General features: G+C 38.5%; 1 protein-coding gene across 1 annotated transcript in view; it reads left to right on the forward strand.

Moving 5' to 3' along the window:
- The window catches only part of LOC140242279 (SH3 domain-containing kinase-binding protein 1-like), a 99,545-nt gene that overhangs the window by 24,114 nt on the left and 50,223 nt on the right, over positions 1-25,208 (forward strand). The window contains 1 exon segment of the mRNA XM_072322024.1: positions 17,472-17,629. Within this exon segment, the coding sequence (XP_072178125.1) occupies positions 17,472-17,629 (158 nt within the window).

Below are 25,208 nucleotides of genomic sequence, written 5' to 3' on the forward strand. Positions count from 1 at the left end.
AAAGAAAGTCAACATAAGTACATAGTTTGGCGATGTAGTCTCCATGAAGGCTTTGTGCATTGTGTTGTAGGATTTGATGATGTACAGTTGTTTCCATGAAAACCTTGATGTGCAATGTGTATGAAGGGCACTCACAATGATAATGATATTGTTGTTCGCATGACATATTGTTGTTAACACCCTTCGCTGTGCATGACAGAATGTCACTAGGCTGTGGGAGTACGCATACAACATGTAGTGTTAACGACATTCTGCCATGCGCAGGAAAGCATGTTTAATAACAACATTCTGCCTTGCACACATCGATATGATGTTGTAACACCAAGAATAATGATAATAGTATTGTAATAAAGGTAGGAATAATTATGATAATAACAATGAAATGGCAGAAAATGGTAAAGGATGTTCATTACATATTCTAGAAAGTACACATATTTGCAGTTCACTTGCATTGCATGATGCAGCAGTAGAAAACCAATCAGGTAAAAAAAAAAAAAGAAGCAAGATGTCTAGTTACGTAAGATGAACTCTTGCTCATTAACACTGTTTACAGTCAGTTGAATCACATGAAAATTGCCTGTTACTACATACATCATTGCTGCCTGTATAAATGTTTTTCATTTTATGGGAACATTGCGTGCTAAGTTTGATGCAGCATTATGATATCATTGTCTGTGAGTTCAGGGAAAATGAGTGAAGGCTAGGTTGGGGGGGGGGGTGGGGGTAGGGGGTGGGGAGGGGGGGGGGGTAGGAGGAAAAGGAGACTGGGGCTATGCTCTCTTCTGTCTGCTGCCAGTCAGGATAATTGGCAGTGAAGACGTCGTCACGGAAACCGCTTGGAATTTCCCCTCCCGGAAATCGGGATCCTTGAGAGGGAATGGCCACGTTAGACCTGTGCTACAGGATGATGTCCCACAGAGGACTTTTGATAGTGGAGAGAGAGAGATCGTGAGGGGAAGAGATGCGATGGGGGAGCGTCTCGCTTTTTAGATACTGAAAGTATTGCACAGAATTAGGCTTCTCGCACTCTTGCAAAGAATGGAAGTTGAGGTGAAATTTTCAGTAGCCATATAAAAATTGTGTGTGTATTTTCTAGTCGGGGATCAATGTGAAGTGTGGGTTTGTGGGAGTGAATTTTCACATGTGATACTGAATGTTTTAAATGAATCACGAAATCTATTATGTTTAGATTCAGTGGAAATGCTTTCCCTCTTTACAATTCACTTGATTCATCAATCACTAAATTGGAGCAGAGTATGAGACAGTGAGAGCTGTAAAACATGACCATGTAACATTTATGTTCATAATCAATTTTATTGCTGATTAACAATGAATGTGTTTTGGGGATTGTTGATTCGTGCAAAGGTTCAGCATGGTTTAGTTGGACCATTATTACCCTTCAGTATGTGTATATATCAGGAACAAATCAAGGGAGTGTGTGCTTTTCAGAAAGAGTGAAATTTTTTGGAATTCTGTTGATAGTTTCCCTTTATACACATGATTCGGCACGCCGTACACCGGGGTACCGTTGTAACCCGGGGTACCGCGTTGTACAGCGCCATCTCATGCCCATTATTTTATAATGCGTATCCGAATTCAGATACGCCGATTCCGAATTCGGATACGGCAAAGTCGTAGCAATGAACTAGCACCATGGGTGTTTTTCGAAGTACACTTGCATGAATTAATTGTTGCATAATCACAAATAAGAAAACATTTTTGTGCATAATAATACTAAAAAATATTTTGACACATTTTTTGGTAAGCCAGGGTACAGCGCTGAAAAAAAAAAATAATTAATTCAACAAAATGGCGAATTTTCATTTGGTACCCCAGGGTACCAAATATTGCATCACATGTAGGTACCCCTCCTGTGACATCATCAATTGTTGTAACCTTTTTATCCAGTGGTAATGATGCAATTCACAGATTTTACCAAAAACTGTAGACAGTCAAGGTTGACTTTTGAATTGATTGCCCAATTTTCCACACATTTCACCAATTGATGTGTTCTACTAAAATTCCTACATTCACAGAATCCACAAAATTATAAGTTTTTAGGGGGAATTTCCTTACTCTTTGAATGCTTCTGCCTGTCTAGTGTGCAAAGTTTTAAATGATAGCAAGGATCTGATTCAGGCCACCCATCCCCCCTCCCCTCCCAGGGGAAGTCCCTCCTGGGGTTCTCTCTTGGCCAGTCTGATTTAATAGCATGTGATAAGGGAGGACTTAAAGGGATAATTCACTCCATGTGTACAAATTGACGGAATTGACGAATGGAATAAAATTAAAACAAATGCAAATATTTTTAAAAGTTCTGTGTAATTTTCCAAGGGCATTGTGTCTGAAAGACATGAAATTTTGATATTGATTGTGCTACTGTATGTGTATGGTGAAACAGTGACGTAGATCCATCTTACATGCGGTAGGTGTAATTGCATGCTATACTGGACGTATAATGCTAGCAAAATTTCCAGCAAAATTCAGTTACAGATTTCAATACCTTAATATCAATTTTCATCATAACTACAAGTGTATATTGTACATATTGTTGAAAACACTAGCAAAGGAAAGCTTGGAAAGCTGGACAGAATCTCCATATCGTAAGTTTACATCCAACTTCACAACCTTGTATAAAGTTATAGCCATGGAAGGCACTGGAGTCTCTGGGGGGCATTTCATGAAGAGTTTTCTGCAATATTTCTTCAAACAAATTTGCTCTCAGCCAATCTGATGCAAGGATTTCAGTAGCTTATAACAGTTTGTCAGCAAAATATCTGACAAACCGCTTCATGACATGCCCCCCAGTAGTGACTTGCATAATTTGGGGGGACTCCCTAAAGTGTTCTGGCAGTCTGATTTTGCCGGAGTGACTGACGCCAACACTGAGTCAGAAACCTGTGGGGGAAAGAGCCTGACTCTCTCATACTTGGTTGCCATGGCAACACCATCGAGAATGCAGATCACAGCTTCACATTGTACGTGTTTGACTTCATGCTCTGTTATAGCTTCGGCTTTGGTTACTTTACAAATTCTTTTCAAAATAAGAAAGAAAGAAAAAGAAACACCTATAAATTATGGGTAAATTAGTTAGACTGTAGGAACATTGTACTTCGTTGCATTTTTTTGAGCTATCAAAATGACCTTACATGCTGTAAAACAAGGAATGCTCGCCTGCATTTTAATTTTGCAAATTTCGCGAGAGCCAAGATTCGCGAAATTAAAATGCACATGAAAGTTCTTCTCTGCACTACATGCATTGAATGTTAGAGGCAACTGGTGAAAATTTCATGCCGCGAAAAAGGCCGTCGGCTCCAGTTCACGAAAATTTCATGCCGCAAAAATATTGTGTTTTACAGTAATGCTGTGTAGTTGTCAAAGCAAATTGCATGAATAGTAATCTTTGACAAGACCGCACACTGAAGTGATGAGAACATGAAACAATCGCAGTGCATACTTGACAATAAAAAAGATATATTCACTATTTCAATGTAATTTACAGTGATGTCATGACTTCTTTGTCATTGAAAAGATGAAAGGAAATTAAGCTCTTGGTACAGCAGAACAAGCATGTCGATTCAGCAAAATTCAAAGAAAAACACTGAAGCAAATGTCACAGAAGCGTAAACTGGGTTAGTCAAATTTGGGTTTCCTGTAGGCATGTTTAAAAGCTGGTCAACTAAGAATGCTCTTCTGTGTTTTGGGGTTTGGGATGTTTTATTTCAAACACAATCCTGTTTTCCTCCATGATATTGTTTGTGTGTGTGTGTGTGTGTTTCTCTTGCTTGGCGTGCTCGATGTGCCGGTCGACATTCAATACAGTGTTGATGACGCAGTATTCCTGTGATCAGCTCGGAGATGAGTCACGCTTTGTTTTAATAGTGATAGTGATCTGTTTGTCGTAGTTTTATTCTACAATACAGGTACAAGCATGGTGCATATCAATCTCTGTTTCCAGCCCTCTTTATTTATTGTTGCAGTTGAACGTGCTTGTTTTAACTTGATAAGTGTCTTACAGTCTATTTTTAAGGCCACTTTACTAGTCCCACCAATTCTTGATATGTAAGTGGTGTATTTGTAGTGCTCAGTTAATATCGTCTTTGCTTCTGTGGTATACATCATGTCAGCATTTGTTCAAACTTCTCTCGGCTGTTTTGGGAGAAAGCATGACTTTTCCTGTTATTCTTTGTTAATGAGGAATGTTTGCACATCTGGGAAATTCTGCTGTAGCTGCCTTGTGATAACCGAGTCCAGTTTTTATAAGGTGAAATGCTTTCAGGAAAGATGAAATTATCTGAGCTGAGGATGAAATCTATGGCTTCTCAGTACTTATTCCTTGTTCCTTTTCAAATTCACTGAAAAGAAAAACAAAAAATGTTTGCTTGATAGTAGGTTGGCACACAGCTTGGAGTGGAAAATGTTTGATTTTAATGAGAAGAAAGAATGCAGTTTATAGCGATTTTGTTTTTGTATTTCACTCAAGCAATTTGTTGTGTTGCTGCTGATTTTAGGTTTCTGTAAGAGCTGTTAAATGGAAAGCCTGTAATTTATTGCATATGTTTGCATTTCTGAAAGTGGACACACTCACATGCACATTGAATATGGATGTGAAGACGATTTTTCTCACCTTTTTTTCATAACTACTTTTCCTGCTTTGATGATTGAACACAGCTTACAGTAATAATAATAATAATAATACAGGGTACTTATAATGCGCCAGTTCCACATAGTTAACGTGCTCAAGGCGCAGTAGAAGAAGTAAGTCATGAAATACAAAAATCCTGACACAAACATGCACATGAAAATGAATGACACAATAATGATAATGGAAAAATATACATCATAATATACAATTCTACTGGAAAATGGTCATGAACAAATGAGTCTTGAGGGCAACTTTAAAGGAGTCAACATTCGAACAGTATATCTGCCCTTAAAAAGACTCCCATTTTCTTTGCTCATTTATCCACTAAAAAAGACTTGTTAATAGATTGTATGACTTATACCAGTATGTGCTTGTACTGTATTTTATGTGCAGCCAGCTGCTTATCATTTTTTTTTTCCTTCCAACATGTGTGTATGTTTACATTATCATACAAGTTGGAATGTGCAGGATATGCTCATACATTGTACAGTTCCTGCCACACAGATCTCTCGTAACACAGGTTATGTTGTAAAGGAGGATGAACTGCTACTACTGTACCTGTTAGCTTTAAAGCCTGTAATTTGTGACGAGTAGGGTTCAGGGCTAAGTCAGTCTAATGACTGTGATTAACCGTGTCATGTTAAGAAAAGAGAACACAAAGCTGTGCTACGAGAGTGTCTATTTTAGGAAACGGCACATGGCAGCATATCTTGGGGGGGGGGGGGTCAGGGAGGGGGTGTAATGTTGGTGTGAGTAACACAGGTCCCTGTTAGTATGCATTTGTTACATGTTGGCAGTCGAGCCTGGTTTGCCAAACTTAAATGTGCAGCAGGAATGTGTATGTTTATATGTGAGGGACCGCTGTTCTTAAAAAAAAAAAAAAAAAAAAATACTGATATTTCTGGAACTGCAACGTGTGTTGGCACGGGTACCTGGTCTTCCCTTTATGGAACAGGGCCATCTTTGGGTAGAGGGTAGCAAAGTGACTCTGTCAAAAGTCAAAAGTCAAAAATCTCAGCTCTGCGCTGTTTAGCATTGTTTCCAGTGTGAAAAAACTGAACTATGTGGACCACCTTCAAAATTAATGTGCAAGTGCTTCCAGTATTGTGTAGAAAGGAAACTATGGGGGAAAAAAAGAACATGTAGTTGAAAGTTAGAATTACATCAAACAATAAGATGCTTCGAAAAAGAAAAGATCTGTGAGTGGCCATCAGAGCCACCATGTGCTATATATGTAGATTTTTGCCCATAAATAGTTGTATTTTAGAGAATTCACTATTTTTTGAACTGTTTATGAGCATGGTGATAGTTGATCGTAGACATTGTTAAAATGACTGTGCACATACGTTTCAGAAGTTGTGTAATGCATGAATGTTTACTATTAATCACATATTTAAACATCATTACATGGCAAACAAAGTTCAACGCTATGTTTTAGAAGCCAAGGCAAAGGTAAAGTGTGTCTTTAAAAGAGGCTTGATACAATACTTCATCCCTGGGATACCTGTAAGAGGTCTTGTCTTTAATGAGATAGTCAGAACTTGTGCGGGTAGAAGGTCCCACTTTATTTCTCACAGAGTGTGAGGTGCCAGCCCGATCATATTGTACTGATCCACACACACCTCACACAGAGGGAAATGGGCTTAACCTGTTGAGGACAATTCCCGAGTATACTCGGGCGAGCATCTACGGGAAGTGCATGTTGTAGCAAAATCAATCAGTCCTCAAGGGGTTAATAATCGCTTGTCTTTCCCCTGAAAGTGACTATCAATAGCCAGCAAATGCTCTCTCATACCATACACGTTGATTGCTAGGCCTCATCACACAATGAAATATGCGGCGCTGTCCAAATACACTCATTGTGAAACAGCAAGGTCTGTTAGTCATAGAATGTGTATATTATAGGCAATGGTGTCTGTCACCCAGTACTATTTCACTGTTCTTGGTACAATGCCATATTAATTACTGTTTGAACTGAATGTCATTTTTAGATTGACTATACATGTGTGAGATTATATGGCAGTCCTTTACTTGTTGCTAGGTTAGGCATGCATCTTGCAATCTCTGGACTTGCCAAACACACATTTTCACATGGAAGAGAAGTGGATTTTGTACCATGAATATGCAACACACACACTCCAAATAGGGATCAATCAATTACTAAATCTCATAGTACAGTACTTTCTTTGACTGTCCCGTGTTTCAATTTGGCAGATAAACAGTGTTTGCATAATATATGTGTTCAAGTCCAAATGCTGGATGGGTGAAAGCATTTTAATACAAGTTAATGTACTTATATCGATTATAGTCTTACCGTAGTCTGTAGAAATAGCACTTTTGAAGAGACAACCCTTCTGACTAATGATTCATATCCATCCCCTTACCATTACCCCTCCCCTCTTCATTCACCCTTACCCTTCTCCCCTCCTCCTCTCCTCCCTTCCCCTTAACTCCCCCATCCCCTTCTCTACCCCTCCCCCCCCCCCCAGCTTTGCGTACTTGGCATTGAGACCACGCATGAAGATATAATGGCCCAATTTCACTGAGCTATTGCGAGAAAGAATTAGGTAATTCAAAAAACCCTCCAAAAATTGCCAAGAATCCCCAATGAGGTCATTTCAAAAGAATCTCTTTCATTGGCAGTTGTTCAGTTTTATTTCTAGATATTTGTGAATTGTGGAGTTTTATCTCTGTTTTGTTTGGCCAGTCATTCTTACAGTTAGCCTATATGGAGCGCGTGGTCATTATATGAACATTTCTAAAAATAATTGTGTGATATAAAAGGGCGATATTCATTCTGTTGATCATATCTTTGTGAGCTGTTTGCACAATTTGTGAAACAATATTGCTGGAAGGCAGAGTTGATATCCCAGATAGAATTCCTGCTTCATGTTTGGTTCCCGAGGTGGGTGAGTCTCTTTCTGAGCTAGTGGTGAGTTTGTGTAGGACCACATGCCCACATTTTGAAATCAGCCGTGAAAATATGTGACTATCAATATCAAAGTTGATCACAGAGAAAATCTTGGTGGAGAGACAATGTGTTGAAAAGCTTGTCAGTCTGAACTTTGAACGGGTTCCCTTTTTTTTGTTCTCCTTTTTTCTTTTTTTTTTTTCTTTTTTGGTGGTGGTGGTGGTGGTGATGGTTTTCCACTCAGTGGAGTGATGGGATTGGCCATTGAAAACTGGATCAAATTCTTTCTTTTGATAGCAAGAATCATGCCCAGCCCTCTAACTGTGTGTGTAGTGTAGTGTGAAATCATAGTACCTCATTCTTCTGGATTGAAAGGCACAGATAGACTTCCATAAATTCATATCTCTGGAGAAGAGGCCTGTACTACTTGAATATCAGAGCCTGACTCTATGTGGGATTATCCTGGTCACTTCAGAGTCATTGCTTCACATTCTTGAGGCTCAGTTTCGGCTAATTGTGAAACTGTGCTGGCTGAGCTGTAGTGATCATGTTCTGATTTATTAACCCGTTGAGGACGAGTCGCGAGTATACTCGGGCAGGGGTCTACGGTAAATGTGTGTTGTAGCAAAATCAGCCCATCCTCAATGGGTTAACAAACAATGCAGCACAAAAATGCTCTGAGATTAATGCTGTCACTATCAAAAAGATCTTTAAAGATGCGCAAACAATTTTGCTCTGCTTTGAAAGTGCAGATTGCGTGATTTATTCCAACAGGACTGTCTAGAGGAAATGTTGAATATATGGTGATCTGAATCCTATCACTCACAGACGTGAAAGTCTTATCTGTCTTAGAATTTAGCCCTTGTTTTCAATCTTCTTTTGTTTTGTTTTTTAAAGCCTCATATTCACTCAGAATCACAGACACGCAGACATAGGTTTTGCATGTTGCAGAGAGCTGCAAACGTGTTTGTGGTGATTTCTAAAGACAGAAGGATAAATGAGTCGCCAGACTGTTCGGTATGATCGGTAAAGAGCCAAACTTGGTTTTGCTCTCTCTATCCTTTTGTAATCTTCTTTATCTTTATTCACGCACAAAGTTCAGAGCAACAGATTTCTACCCATAATCTATTTGTGACCAAAAAAAGATCCGAAAGTCAGGGGAGGATAATTTTCTGAAAATGACATGATATTATTCCCTTGCTCTTCCACTTTAATTTCATATATAACACGACTCATGAAAGTACTCTGTTGCAGAGATATCGATGATTTTATTCGCGCATATCGAGTGGTTTAGGAAATCAGCGTTTCGAGAAAACCGCCTTCAAAGTTTTCCTTCCGACGCTATCATGATCAAGGGGAGGCAAGACAGTTTTCACCGCTTGACAATAGACGGTATACTCTATAGCAACCTCCACGATGTTCATTCAAGCTTAGTGCCAGCGGTCTACGCACGACCAATCAGTACCCAGGATGCCACGCACTGACCAATAAGATCACTCCCTCGTTGCTAGGGGCAGAGTCTAGCTGCAGCGCAAAATCCATATCTTCGGACATGTTTCTGTTCCGTTGAAAGTCAGAAAATCATGGCCCAGAAAAACGCTGTTTTCTTGCCTTTCCTTTGACCATTTAGCTTTCAAATTTCGGCAGATGATACACGATACATTAGACTACAAAATTATGCAAAAAAAAAACAGAAATCCTATAGTATGACCGATTTTGATGATCTGACTTCAAACTCGATTTTCTTGGCTAAGCTATCAGTGACTTTAGGATCCTTTTGTTGTAGCGGGTCACATTTATCCTCAGTCATCCATTCATAAGACTGACTGTGACAGACAATACCACACGAAAACAAAGTAATAGTAATGAATGTATTATCTACTGTAAAAGTGAGGATCTTTGTGTGGGGTAGAAGGTTTTGCGCATTTCGTGCAACATGAAGCGAGAGTGAAAATAAAAGTGCTCTAATTATTACTTGTTAAAGGGGATGTCTAGTAACTGATCAGTGGGAATCAGTGGGAATGCTGGGGGATGATTGTTCCACTCTTTGTGGGATTCATTTAAGAGTACATTATGTATCTATTGTTGTGTGAAAATCTTTTGCTTCAGAATGGTCTCATATTCAAGTAATGTGCAGTTTAATGTTTCCAGGTTAGCATGCCTGTACAGTGATGGGGCGATTAAACTGCACATTACTTGAATATGAGACCATTCTGAAGCAAATAATTTTTGACACAACAATCGATATATAATGTACTCTTAAATGAATCCCACAAGGATTGGAACAATCATCCTCCAGCATTCCCACTGATTCCCACTGATCAGTTACTAGCCATCCCCTTTAAAGGTCGTATGATATCAATTTAATATTATTTATTTAGCTTTGATATCAAGTTAGGTATATTACAAGTATAACTGCTGTGGTACTTTCCTTCACATTCATTTGTCCTGCAGTATGAGTGAATTAGCTGTTGTAATGTGGACTTGTTTACTTTTTGTACAGTGTATTTGCTGCCAAAACCCCTAGCCACTGTGGCAGTGGCGAGCTGTTGATTCAGTGATATGATTGCTCAATTGTCGTCACCATCCGCAAAATTAAAAACATTCAAAATTCATCATGCCCAGCGGAGCGTGAAAAATTACTGTTGTGAAAATGTCCACTATGTACTTTTGCAGGATGATGTATCTTTTATACTCATTTATGATCACTTGTGTGGTATTATCATGGTTTGAGTATTGCATGAATATTCAGGTATCCCATGATAATGTGGTATCAGTACTTAGTATCAATGCATAAAGTGTTCCTTGAGGTGCTGTTTTGTCCGAAACGGAGATTGAGGAAGCCACGACTGCCCAACTGCATTGCCCCATTCTATTCCACGGCTGCATAGTTTTTTTCACCCATGCAAGCCTGTGCAGTTTACATTGATAGTCTGAAATTGTCAGCACCAATTAAATTTCTCTTGGCTTTTTGTTGGGAACCACAGGAATCCCCATTAGGCAATGTACTCAAGCAACAGGTTTTAGGTCTTAGTTCGGTGAGGCAAAGGTTTAAACTCAAATATGGGACATTATATTGTAGCCTTCTTCTTCTTTTTTTTTTGTACATCTCAGCTTACAGGAAATTAGGTTGTGAATTTGAGACAGGATACATTTCAGCACTCAGCTGGCACTATTCTTATCCCTGTGATCAGTAAATGACTCCTTCGGATTAAATTGTATTTTGATGTGATCCTTTTTCTGCAACTCATACCTCATCGTCTCCACTTCCTCCTTCGGAAGGAAGGTCACTTCAAGCAAAGTTGTATTTTTTTCTCTGCAGTTTCAACCCCCAAAGAAGGTGTACGTGTACGTACAATTTCCATTTATGTGCTTTTAGGGTGCGTTTATCTAAAAATTTTCTGAACCAGAATCACGATTCTAAACCTATTTGAGGCATTCACGGGCGATAAATAAAAGCAAGGTTCATGTTTTCAAACACGTTAAAACAGAAATGGCGATTTAAAATGCCAAAAAAAGGGTCAATTTTAAACGCATTTGAGACCACGATCGTCTTTGTGCGAGTAGATATATACACTATGTACCAGAACACAATGCTGTGTTGAAATGTGTATGTATCTCCAAGCTGCCCAGGTCAACTTCCAGAGCATTCCGCTTGCGTAAAAAAGCGTGCTTCGTTTGTGTTTTCTACCCATTTTTTGTGCATGCATGAATGATAAAGGCATGTTTGGTGGTATGCAGTTGACCTCTTCTTCCCGCATCAAATGGTGCAAAGCAGCTGTGCAGGACAACAATTGAATCGCGATTATGTAATGGTTAGATAAATACGGCACTCCAAGAATCGCGTGTTAAACCGCGTTCATGATAAAAAAACGCCACTCAAAAGGCGTTTTGAAACATTTTTCTCTATCTCGAGTTAGATTTAAGTGCAGCCTGAGTGGAGTATAAGGAAATCTTAACCAAGATGCTGTAATGAATTTGCATAAAGAGAGGAACTCCAAGGCTTGTTCAAATTGACTTTCAAAAAAAAAAATACAGTGAAAGAGTCAATCCAGTCAGACATAAAGAAGAAAAAGTTAAAGGAGTTTGAAATACCCCATTTTCATAAACAGTGCCTGCTTTCGTAAGCACAAAGCAAAAATTCATTGAGCTGAATATGTCATCACTTTACTTAGTCTCCCTTTGGTGTTTATTGGCAAATCTGTGCTCGATTCCAGGGACAGTCACAAATTAGAAAAGAGGAGATCGTGTGCTTCACAGTAGATTAATCTATAGTCGTAGGGATATCGCAAGTGATCGAGTAAGTTTTGAGATGGACTATTTCGAGCTGCTGTCAGTTGTCATTAAAGAATTATTCATAAGGACAAACCAATAGGGGAAGTGTGGACCACAATATCAGCGCCTCATCTTATTTGCATACATTGTGTGTGATTGTGACAGACATCGCTGTTTTGTGAAAGTAGAAGTTTTGACATTCCATAATGCCTGTATTTTCCTTGTCTGGTTATTCTGAGACTGCACTGTTCCGTGTGTAAGTGTTTACTCTCCTTTTCAAGGTCATCTTGAGCAATGAGAGGGGGTTTTCCCCAAGTTAAAGCAAAGTGCAGAAAGCCAATCTGTTGAAAATTGTTTATTTTATTTGATCGCGGGATAAAAATGCCCATGATCAGCCAGGTAAGGCTGTTTTTCAGAGAGGGTGCAAAAACAATGTTACAAGGAATACAACAACAACAACAACAGCAACAACAACAACAACAACAAAAACAGCACAACAATTATCAAATCAATCAAATCAAATTATAAACAAAAGCAAGCATAACATTTTGAAATAAGATACATTGTAAAGCAGAAACTACATACCAAGCAAAAAAAAAAGTATTCAAGGCTATCTCATTGTCATGTTTGGTTCATTTTTGCCACATTATCCATAACATGGTAATTATCATGCATTTTAACCCAAAAGCATTCAAAATATGGAGTATTTTTGTAATGCTGTCTCCGGAAAAATAAAGTTGAATCCTAGATTAAGTAGTACTGTACGAGCTGAAATTTTCGCGTACAGATATTTTCGCGAATTGCTACTTGGAGGACATTTTCGCGTGTTGTTTATTTCGCGGTTATGAGGGTCTAACTGAACTTAGTTAATTGCGCGTTGTTATTTTCGCGGGTTGTTATTTTCGCGGTTCGAAGGCAATTCGCGAAATTCGCGAAAATAAAACCACCGCGAAAATTTCAGCTCGTACAGTACTGCAGAGTCTCGAGTAAAGAAAGGGCTCATAGGGCAATATCTGCAAGAATTTACATAAGTGCTATGTGTACATGCAGTCATAATGTCTCATATGTGATTTTGATTTTGATTTATTGATTTCATCATAGTATAATTTGTATTTCTTTTAAAAATGCAAATGCATGACAAATTGCGGTATATACTATATTTGTGGAAATGTTTTAATGATTACCTTTTAATATACAATATGCCTGGTCTATCTGAATGAAATTTGTATGTTTTTAATTTCACTGGATGCCAACAATTTTGCTTGTGAAGTTGGCATAGGTAAAACAAGATAAATTGAATAATATTCCTGTGTCTGTATTTGTTTTTGCACTGATATCACGGAACACACCATGCACAAAATATTTCTACTGGAAAAAAAAGAATCTGCCCAGCTTATGGTACTCATGCGGCAAAATTTTACTTTTGCATTTGATACAAATGACATGTTTATTTCTACACAGTAGGTGAGTATTCGAATTGTATCATATGTAGAAATTATACTGAATACTCTTGTTACCAATAAATATTTAGAAATAGGATTGTGTGGTGACTTGCCCTATCCCCATATTGTACACTCTTGTGCCATAAAATGGGTATCTCTCCACTGCCCTCCGCTGAAAGAGTATAAAGAGCCAATCCATGGCGTGCGCTTTTCCACGATCTCAAGCGAGGTTGCGAGAGCCGTCACTTCAAGAGCAGGTAACGCTTGCAGGTGGGAGGGCAAGGATTCTGACGGCCCACCCAATTACTCCACTTCGGAGCAGGGGGCAGAGAACTGAAAAATCAGATTAATAATTTCACCTCCCGTGAAAGACAGTGAGACATTTTCAAGCAATTGAGAGAAAGTGTGTGTGTGTGTGTGTGTGTTCTGAGCAAAGTTGTATAGGGTTTTCTTCTTAACCCCCCCCCCCATCTTCTCTGATCGTTAATTAAACAATCTCTGATTTTTTTCATCCCCTTCCATACAGAACAAACATGCATACATATTTTATGCAAAGTATTTGGATAGATACTATCACAGCCCTGGTAATGCAGCCTTTATATAAAGCAAAATTCCATGTTGTCATCAAGATGATTTTATAAAATTGAATCAAACAAAAATTATGAAAGTTTAACAAAAGTAGGAGCTGGAAAATTTCATATGTTTTTATGTTTTTTTAACAGCAACACCAGAACAATCTTATACATAGTATGTACATTAATATATGATATATATGCAAATATTGTTAAGGATATATGTCATCGCTGCAAAAGTCTTTCATTGACCTGCCCATAAACCTCCACGAAATATTCTCGTGTGAAATGATTTAATATGAAAAAAGAAATTATGTCCTTTGCATCCACTTATTCTGGAGCTGCATTTCCTCTCTTTTAAAATGTACAATATAGGTGCAAAATCAAAGATAAATTCACTGTTCATGTTTTTTAGCTCACCTGAGCCAAAGGCTCAAGTGAGCTATTGCGATTGCCCTTCTTCTGGCGTCCGTCGTCCGTCGTGCGTCGTGCGTAAACTTTTTACATTTTCATCTTCTTCTTGAAAACCCCAGGACCGATTTTCATCAAACTTCACAGGTAGCATTCCTAGGGGGTTAGGAACTCAATTTGTTAAAATGGGCACCATGCCCTACCCAGGGGGCCCCCAAGGGGGCCCAAACCCTCCAAAATTAAGGAATCTGTAAAACTCTTCTTCTCTAGAACCAGAAGTGATAGAGCTAAGTTAATACTATGAGTTAGTACATTGATGACTGTAGTTTCAAGTTTGTTCATGGCAGAATCAGGGGTGCCCCCCTTGGGACCCAGAGAGGGGGGTGGGGAGGGGTCCTAATGGGGCCTAAATTGTACATTTTCATCTTCGTCTTGAGAACCCCATGACCCATTTTCACCAAACTTGGCAGGTAGCATCCCTAGGGAGTTAGGATCTCAATTTGTTAAAATGGGCACCATGCCCCACCCAGGGGGTCCCCGGGGGGCCCAAACCCTCCAAAATTAAGGAATCTGTAAAACTCTTCTTCTCTAGAACCAGAAGTGATAGAGCTAAGTTAATACTATGAGTTAGTACATTGATGACTGTAGTTTCAAGTTTGTTCATGGCAGAATCAGGGGTGCCCCCCCTTGGGACCCAGAGAGGGGGGTGGGGAGGGGTCCTAATGGGGCCTAAATTGTACATTTTCATCTTCGTCTTGAGAACCCCATGACCCATTTTCACCAAACTTGGCAGGTAGCATCCCTAGGGAGTTAGGATCTCAATTTGTTAAAATGGGTACCATGCCCCACCCAGGGGGTCCCCGGGGGGCCCAAACCCCCCCCCCCCCCAAAATGAAGGAATCTTTAAAAATCTTCTCTAGAATCAGAAGTTATAGAGCTAAGATAATACTATGAGTGAGTACATTAATTACTGTAGTTTCAAGTTTGTTCATAGCAGATCCAGGGGTGCCCCTCTTGGGCGGGGGGGGGGGGGGGGGGGGGGGCCTGAATTGTACATTTTCATCTTCTTCCTGAAAACCTCATGATGGATTTTCATCAAACTTGGCAGGTAGCATCCCTAGGGGGTCAGAATCTCAATTTTATCAAAGTGGGCACCATGCTCCACCCAGAGGGCCCCAGGGGGCCCCAATGCCCCCAAATTGAGGAATCTTAAAAAATTTGGGCCCTTATTGTACATTTTCATCTTCTACTTGAGAATGCCTGGTCAAATTTTAGTAGAGCTGTGAATAATTTAGATTAGTAACTGCGTGAAAGGTGAACTTGCGATACTCAGGTGAGCGCTAGACCCGCGGGTCTCTTGTTTTACTCTCTTTTCGTCAAGCCACCTTTAATCATGGAGCTGCCCTTTAAAACTAATTGCACAGTCGTTTACTGATTTTGTGTGTAAATATGTACATTGAAACTGTTGGCTATCAGGTATAATTAATCTACATGTAGGAGATACATGAATGGCTTTTCACATCGAAAGTAAAGCGGTGTATTACCATCACTTTCATTGTGAAAACTAGTTAATAGTTTTTGCAGCTGGCCGGTATGCTGTGTTGTATGAAGAGGGCTATCCGTGTGTCGCATACCTGGTAATAATGTCTAGGTTGATCCAGATCTTGGGTGTTCTCTGTGGCAGCTTGTAACAGACTACCTTGAGCTTTAAATTCATAAAGTCCTTGGCGGTGAATGGACTGACTTTATAGTCTGGTCGAAAGAGAAACTACTCATCAGAAAAAATATAATGCAGACAGTTGAATGAGAAGTAGGTCACACAATTAGCCTTGTGGGTTCAGTGGATCAAACCACTGACTCTCAATCTTAAGGTCCCTGGTTCCATTCCGCTGGCAATAGTGGTTGTACACATGGGCAAGGCACCTTAAGTATCCCTATCCCTAGTGTGTTTTGAATGATACATGCATATATATGTAGGACAAAAATCTCAAGATTTTTTGCTCCAGCATTAAAACACTCGCTGTGGTGCGGAATTATCACACTCTTTCCCAAGTTATCGCAATAAATCCGAAATAATTGCAAGATTTCTTGGGATTTCGATAGTGATGCTGATCACACTATTAAGTGGAATTTTTATGTCCACACAGGCCATAATTTCAAGCTTTGGATTGCGATGCAAATCTCAAGAATTGTATCCTGCTTTTAATTTGCATCAGTTTAAATCTGACTATTATGCTTACTCTTTTTGGAGGGAACTTAGTAGTTCAGTAGTAACTTGCTTGTGAGCATTGAAGTGGTGTAAGTATGCTTCCGTAATGACCATCTCAAGTAAATCCAAATAGACAACCAAAACAAAATGCTTTGTTTGTGCAAGTGTCATTTTCTTTCATAATTCTGTGAAAGAAGACTTGATATAACATGTATTATAAGTTTAAGCAAAATATTAGGACCTGGTTCGTGAGACTCATATTTCTTAAACACATTTCCTTTTGAGCTATGAAAACATGCAAATCATATTTCATGTACAGTTGTAAGTACATAATGTGAGGCAGGTGTCATGCATTTGGTTTCTTATCAACTAGATCATTACATCAGATTTTTTTTAAAAATCAAAATGTGCTGGTAAATGTGCTTCTATCTATAACTGAATGTGTGTGTCTCAATATTTTACTGTGAAATTCAAATAAAAGGTTACTATTAATTCTAAACCTTGGACATTGTCTTGGAGAGTACAGGTGCATTTCAATGCTGTGTATATTCTGTCAAATCCCACTTCCAGGCTAGTTCTTTCTTTTTTCACTTGGCATCCATGATGATACAGATTGAGCATATGATCTGTAAGTATAGTATGGAGAGCAAATGCGAAATAAGAAAAGAAAATTTGTAATTCGTGCTTGTTTTGTTTCTGCCATAAATAGTAATGGTATATTTCACATGTTGCAGTGTGTCCCTACAACAATTGTAAATGCAGTGTGATTGGATACAGTCTCAAGAAGCTCAATGAGGTATAATGTGTATTACATAAAAACAAATGAAAGAAGACTGACATATTTCATGATGCTGGCACTATGACTGAAGTCTTTTACACAAGGCCCTTTTGTTCTGTAGCAGAGATTATCATGATCAACTCTCCATGTGAGGTTTCATGCCGCTATCAGGATGCAGGTTAGATAGGCGTGACCTCACTATCCCTCTTTCTTTGCTGTCGCCCGCAGTGGAGGCGGAGGTCGAGTTCGACTACGAGGCCGTAAACCTGGACGAGCTGACCCTGACGAAGGGCGATGTCATCAAGAACATCAAGATGATGGAGGGAGGCTGGTGGGAAGGCGAAGTCGGCGGCAAGCGGGGTATGTTTCCCGACAACTTCGTCAAGGTGAGTGCTGCGAATATTCGTTCATATTTGAAATAATGATCGATGATAATAGTACAAGTATTTTAAGGAGTCGTAGTTATGTACATAATAAGTTTATGATGATAATGATAATAATATATTATGCACTCTTATAGGCTCTAGTTGAAATCATGGATTCCAGGGGTGGCAGGAAAATAGTGCAATTTCTGTCAGAGGAATCTGTGATTTCAATAATGGCTCAAAATAATGCTTGATATATTTGTTCAATTACAACTGATCTATGCATAAGAGATAGTAAATTTGTTGAAATTGAAATATTTGTATACTGCAGTGCTGAGGCAAAGCATGCCAGTGCATGTTCTTACAATTTTCATGGTGGCCTATTAGAGCAGATACCAATATACATGTATGTACTTGACACATGCTGTTGATAAAGACATAGAATGATTGTGTACATGTGATAAGGTACAGTGTATTCATGGTCAAGCGGACTATGACACAAATGTTATGTCAAGGCATACAAAGTTTGTACCACATTTTTCTTCCAACAGCTTTTTGTTTTCAACTTGGCACTGTTATGTTTTGTCACATGACACTATTAAAGTAGACCAATCACTGAACAGTACATGTTAACATATCATTAATGAAGGATGTAATAATGGAAATTTATGGATACTGTTACAATACATACAATAAGTATTCAGGAATGTATGCCTCTTCCCCGAAGGATGGTAGAGTTATCATTTTCAGATTGTCTGCCCATCCGTCCATCTTACCAAGATCATGGAAATATTTGTGAAGAACCATGGACTACATGTTTATGGCACAATGTATGGTGTACACATTGTGTATAGTGGATGCTTGAGAAGTAGGGGCATCCCAGTCATCTGCAGCAAGGCAATCTAAGTGCTCTGGTCCTTAGTACTTTCTTTTTGTACATCAAAATATTAATTACAGTACCCAGCGATGTCATATATGGAGTAAAAGCATTTGATGTTGGTAGTCGTCGATGTGAAAATTGTAAACTTCCGCAAACGTATAGAGTTGCAATGTGTGATGATAGGTTGGATTAGTATGATAGCAAACAGTGAAGCATCTGGTTTAGTACAGAGGAATGCACACAGTGTCATTAAATCAACCACAATACCTCATTAGCCAATATCAATTTCATATCTTTTTCATTTCTATTTCATATCCTCTGATAGTGCACATTTGCTTTACTAGCAAGATGATATTCGTGCTTTGACAAGTTAAAAAAAAAAGAGTGTTTTCTCAACTTTATTTTCTCCGATGTATCAACATTGACATAAGGAAACTACAAAGTAGTTCTTACTTTCATAATCAAATATAAAATGATATTTGATATGATGTATATATAGAATATACAGGAACTTGTACGTATGTCTATACAGGCACAAAAAAAAAAATGTATCTCTGTATTTTTTTTCTCATGATCTTAATGCTTTTAATGAAATGAAATCAAAAAGCAAAAACTGATTTTATGCACACAGAATCAGCAATTCATTTCCGTAATGAAATTCTGCGTCATGCTGTAAAAGTGGATATTTTTGTGAGTTTAGTTTTTCGCTCTCAGCCAGGTAATTAAGATTGGTTTCGCTTGTTTTTAATTCAGTGGATTCAAGACATGCGCTACTGCAACATCAGCAAGCAAAAATATTTGCTTGCTTTTATTTTTGTGCTAGTTTAACATTTCAATACTGCGAAAATCTGCACTATTACAGTATTCCTTTTTGGTCCATGCAAATGAATGCACTGTTAGAATCTATGCACATCCTACACAAACTTTTATTAGAGCAGAATGCCAGCAACCTTCCGATCCCTTGATGGAGGGCCACTGCATATCAATATCATCACAATTCAAGGTGCCAATATTAATCATAATGATACATTTCCTTTCATGTTTTCTATTATTTTGGCATTATATACATGCCACAATGAGTAATACGCACAAATGGCAAGGTTGTCTGGCAAATTGTACACTGAAAAAGGCTGCAGAACAACACAAGACTCTAATTAGACTTTTGCTGTATACTACATATATTTAAACACAACAGTATGGTCAAGGGGAGTTGCATTGTACTCTGGCATTGTGAAATGTAATACTGTAAATCAGTTCGGAGTTCAAAACCATGCAGCCCCCAATACAGAGTGTGCATGGATGAAAGCAATTTGGCATATCATTGTTTCGATACCAGCTATTAGCCAGCATCATCTCAGTCAATTTTGTCAACTCTGTCTTTCATACATTCTCTCTCTCTCTCTCTCTCTCTCTTCCCCACTCTATCTCTAACTTGCCAACTAGACCTTAATAGAGCCATAATACCATTTTATGACCACATTCACCGATGCAAATGACCCCAGCAATTTAGATTTAATTACTATACATTGGGAAACGGGGTAGGATTTATATATTTTGCTAGTATGAGCTCAGTCACGTGGGAAAGGGAAAGACCCTACATTGATCAGAACATAGTTTTGAAACATTTATACCACGACATCCTTGTAAGAGTTGCTGATCATTGATTTCAGGAATATTGTTTGTTTGTTTTTTTAATTCAACAAACTCTCCAAGGCTTTCCATTGGTACTCAAGACATTGTCCCACTTTTTGTCCAACGACTTGCAAAAGAAACATCATAAAAAACAGCAACCAGATGCGTGTAAGCACAGTGTGAATAAAACTTGCCATGAGCTTTTAGGTGTTATGAACATTTAAAAACCATTGTTCAAATCAGAATGAGAATTTAGTATTATGCATTCATGAATAAAAATCAGAAGCTTGGACTCGAATTTTGAACATTCCTAGATTTTGAAATTTGCCCATGAAATAGTTATGGTATCCGACTGATCTTATTTTTTTTTTATGATTTTCACCCACATCACCTTGCAGTACCATGTTTCTTTTTCTTTCTTTTTCTTTTCTTTTTTGAATTCTGCGACTTTTATAGGCATAAGTGTATAACATGGTGATATGGTTACTGATAAGTCACATTTATATATTATCTCTACATTGGTGTGGTATTTATTGAAAGACAATGCTTTTCTTTTGTATTCATTGTCCCCGAAGAGAAATCACGTTTTATGTTGCTGTAAATTGCAGGAGATTGAAAGGCAACAAAGTGCACAAAGCATTTATCATCGTAGTTGGCAACATTGTGCATTATTGGTAGTCAATGTCAGCGAATTCAAGTGGTACAATTGTACGTATACTTGGCATCCTGCATCTCAGCATTTCACTCAAAAGCGTACAAATACTGCATCATCTTAAAAATGTAGGTGTCGAGATTGTAAAGGAAGGAAAGCTGGACCCATCAATCAGTTGGTGTCAGAAGTATGTACTGTTGATTGATTGCTTTGTATGGGGATATTCACAGTAGTCATTTGAAGTGGTACTTGGCAAAGTGTAATGACAGTTATATTTAGTCATTAGCTGAACATGCAGATGTTGTAGTTTCACTTGGGATATATGTGACCCGCTACAACAAAATGATCCTAAAGTCGGGCGAGGTCGATTATTTGAAAATTGCACGATATAATCCCCTAATCTTTCTGCTTTAGATTGATATATAACACATTTTATAAAAATAATCGGCTGCGGAGATATCGATGTTTAAAAGAGAGCATGTCGAGACGTCTGGAAAATCACTGTTTCGAGAAAAGCGCCATAAAAGTCTTCCTTTCGACGCAATCGCGATCAATGGACACGCAAGTTAGTTTTCACCTCTGGACAATAGAAGGTAAGCCCTAGCAACCCCCGAAGAGTTCATTCAAGCACATCAGCGTCGGCGGTCTCCTCACCAACCAATCAGTGACCAGGATGTGAGAAGCGGCTGAGCATAGCGCACCCCACCCGCACGCACCAGTCGACTGGGCAGTGTGCGAGCTTCACGCTTCGGTTAGCAGCAAGCAGCAAACTGACCAATGAGATCACTCTGGTCGTTGTTAGGGGCGGAACCTATCTGTGGCGCTCAATCCAAATTTTCGAACCAGTTTCTGCTTCGTTGAAACGCCAAAAAACATGGCTCAGAAAAACACTATTATTTGGTCTTTCCTTTAATCATTTTGCTTCAAAATTTCGACAGATGATAGAAGACACGTTAGACTCCAATAATATATCAAAATCAGAAAATCGTAAGTTTTGACCAATTTTAATGCTCTGACTTCAAACACGATTTTCACGGCTTCGACCGTGCGCGACTTTAGGACCTTTTTGTTGTAGCGGGTCACATATGACTCCTATGGCAAAGCTTGAAATCTGTGATTACACATCACTTTTTTTTTTCTTTTTGTACATCATTCTGTTATTGATATGTTGGCATCATTTTAATCACTCTTTGCTTGAATGGGTACAAAATTGTATACATGTATCAGGAATATACCAGTAAATGTGTGACAGTTTGTACTTTTGATTTGTTGATGTACAAGTATTGTCGCTTCATATGTAAGCATCGGATCATACTTATTTCTCACTCCATAGTGTGGTTCTTGATCACAAATTTAACCACTACCCAAATTCCATGTCCAAGTATTCGAAATTATTCTAGCAAAATAGATACGTGACATGTACACATTAAGAATATGATAGTGCATGTGTTTTGTTAATTGATTTCTAGTACCGGTTTTGTGACGTCAACCCACTCTGCTCCCACAGGATAGCAATAAACATAGCCAGCTTGCATTCTGCAGTGTAATTTGTACACATGTACGTCACCCTGGTGTGATGTTTATGAGCAGCGATGCGGAGTTCATTGCGAGCTGTTCCCACCAGAGTGTGATGTACAGGGAGAGGCAATATGCCAGGGTTTATGGCACACCAGCTTCAGGCATTCTTGTATCACCAAGCAAGGAATCTGAGTAGCAACGGCAATCACTTTAGTCCGCAGCAATCACAGTCATGCTCAAAGATATAGGATTCTTCTCAATAGGAGCTAACACACATTGACACCAACTCACCAAGAGAGGGCGCAGCATTCCAAGTTCAAGCAGTCAGATTTATGTGGAGTTGAAATATACTCAGTACTTGATCTAGATGATGATGACAGTGACTGCATATTATCTACTTTGTTGGGAAATGTATGATCAGTGTCTGAATTTGTACACTGATTAGGTCTAGTTGCTAATTGGTCTACTATGACTCCTCATAACATTTCCCACTTCAACTCATCATATATGAGGTTAATCACAGCCCCTCCCTGTTGGTGGGTGTTTTTGATAGAAGGGTGTTCCTCTCATGATAGTGCTAATCAATCAAGTGATTACTTTGTTTTGATATATATTCACACCCCCATCTATGATTGTGATTGGCTTCTCCTAGCACTGCAAGCTGATCATGCAGGTTTAGTGCTGATGAATCTTTGTAGAAGAATCTGAAATCATCCCAGAATTCATAAGGTAGTTTTAGATTTGTAAGGGGACATAAATATGTTTTCAAGCATTGCATAGATGTCTCCTGTGTGCAGAATGCAGAATGGTCTTTATAGTCTTAGTATTGACAGTGAATTGAAAGTGAATAGATACTGTACATGTACACGTTGAGTTTGTATTGCAGACTTGAATGAAAGTCATTTTATTCTACTTTGTCTTTAACTATCTACACCTGTGCATACAAAGTTATGACAACCGCAAACATTAGAATCACAGTATACATACGTATGCAAAACTGTTGTCTCACATTGTCAAGATGTACTGTAGACCTATGTATTGGAAAAACCGTGCAATATGTTAAAGGCGTACCAGTTGCCATAGCAACATTTCTAGTTTATCTGATGGCTCGTTCAGCCATTAAAATCTGTAAATGTGAAATTTTGTTGATCAGAAAAAAACAAATAAATTTATGTCGTGGCCCGAAATAAAAGCAAAAGTAACAATCCATTCTTGAATCGTAGGTGCCCCGATCGGGCCATCAAAAGATAAATTTGGTGGCCTGACACCAATTTCTAGTGGCCCTGGGCCACTGCTGATATCAAGCCCTACATGTATGTATGTATGTAGGTTTTGAGTGCCTTGTGGTGCAGATACACTATAGATATTGATGTGCAGTTGTTAGACTAGATGGTTTGTCTCAATGTCTTCCTCAACTCGGTGAGTGTAGCGCCCCCTAGTGGCAGCCCATCACAATGTGTGTTTTCCTCTTTCCTCCGACCCACTCACACATTTTCCTTCCCCAGTTTTCCTTTGAAATTGTCATGTTATACATGTAGGTACTATTTTTACCAATAAGTTAATTCCTTTTTGTGAATTTTTTTTTTCTTTTTTTTTTTAAGTGGAACTGTACATGTAGATTTGACAACAGTTGGCAGGATTTATTCATCGGGTAAATTTAAAGATTGTGAGCTGTTTCAGTTAGTACCATGATTCATAGAAAACATGGGGAAAGGGTTCCAATATAAAGTGAAAAGACAAATAGAGAAGTAAAGAAAGAAATGAGCAAATAAACCAACAAAAGATAGATCCACAAGCTGTTAATGAATATCAAAGTAGATAGCTAAAGAGAGTTCTGAAAATAAGAGAACATGTACAAGAATGATATGAGAGCTTTGTTTTTTTTTTATAGTTAATTAGTCACAGCCTGATCACAGTAATAGAGCCAAGTTGTTTTGTGATTTCCTGTTAGGTAGAGATTAGAAATTTTTCATGGGTGGTCCCAGTAGGTTCCTCAGATCTGCTAGATGACCCCAATTTCAATTGAGACACAATGTGATATAGTTGGCTAGTTTTCAAAGCTCTACTTAAATCCGCATCCAGAACTGCTCGATTCTCAGTCTGCATTGTATGTGAGTGCCATGGGAGATCAGCAAAGTTATTGACTGCATAAATTCCTTCATTTGGAAAGTTAGGGGAAGTCAAAACTTAAAAATGGAGCATGGAATGTTTACAGTTGGCACTGTATATTAGATATTTTAGCATTCTTCCTCTTTTTTTTTCCCAAAGTGTATAAAAAGCTCAGTGTCATCTGTAGGGAATGAAGAGTCTGTGATGGTTAAAGGACAAGTTCACCTTCATAGATATGTGGGTTGAGTGAATGCAGCAATATAAGTAGAGCTCATCATTGAGAGTTTGAGAAAAATCGGACAATCCGTTCAAAAGTTATGAATTTTTGAAGTTTCTGCTCACTCAAGGCTGGATGAGAAGACTACTATAGCTTGTGATGTCACATGAGTACAACAGTATGAAGAAAGAATAAAGAAAATTCAACATATTTTCACTTTTCTCGCATAACAAAAGAACACTTGACTTCTCTCTTTCAGAAGGCAGGAGGAATAATATTACCCTTAACATATGTCAGTAACAAGTCGAAGAAATGTGCACTTTATTCAAAATGTAAAGTTTTGTAAAATTCTCTTTTTATTTTCTATATATGGTTGTATGCATATGACATCATACACTGTAGTAGTCTTCTCATCCAGCAGTGACTACGCAGATACTTTAAAAATTCATAACTTTTGAACGGATTGTCCGATTTTCTCCAAACTTTCACTGATATGTTCTACTAATATTGCCGCATTCACTGAATCCACATATCTATGAAGGTGGACTTGTCCTTTAAAAAGGCTATGTACAAGTGTAATGTGGCAGTTCTG

Source organism: Diadema setosum, chromosome 19 (assembly GCF_964275005.1).
Source record: "Diadema setosum chromosome 19, eeDiaSeto1, whole genome shotgun sequence".
NCBI lineage: Eukaryota > Metazoa > Echinodermata > Echinoidea > Diadematoida > Diadematidae > Diadema > Diadema setosum.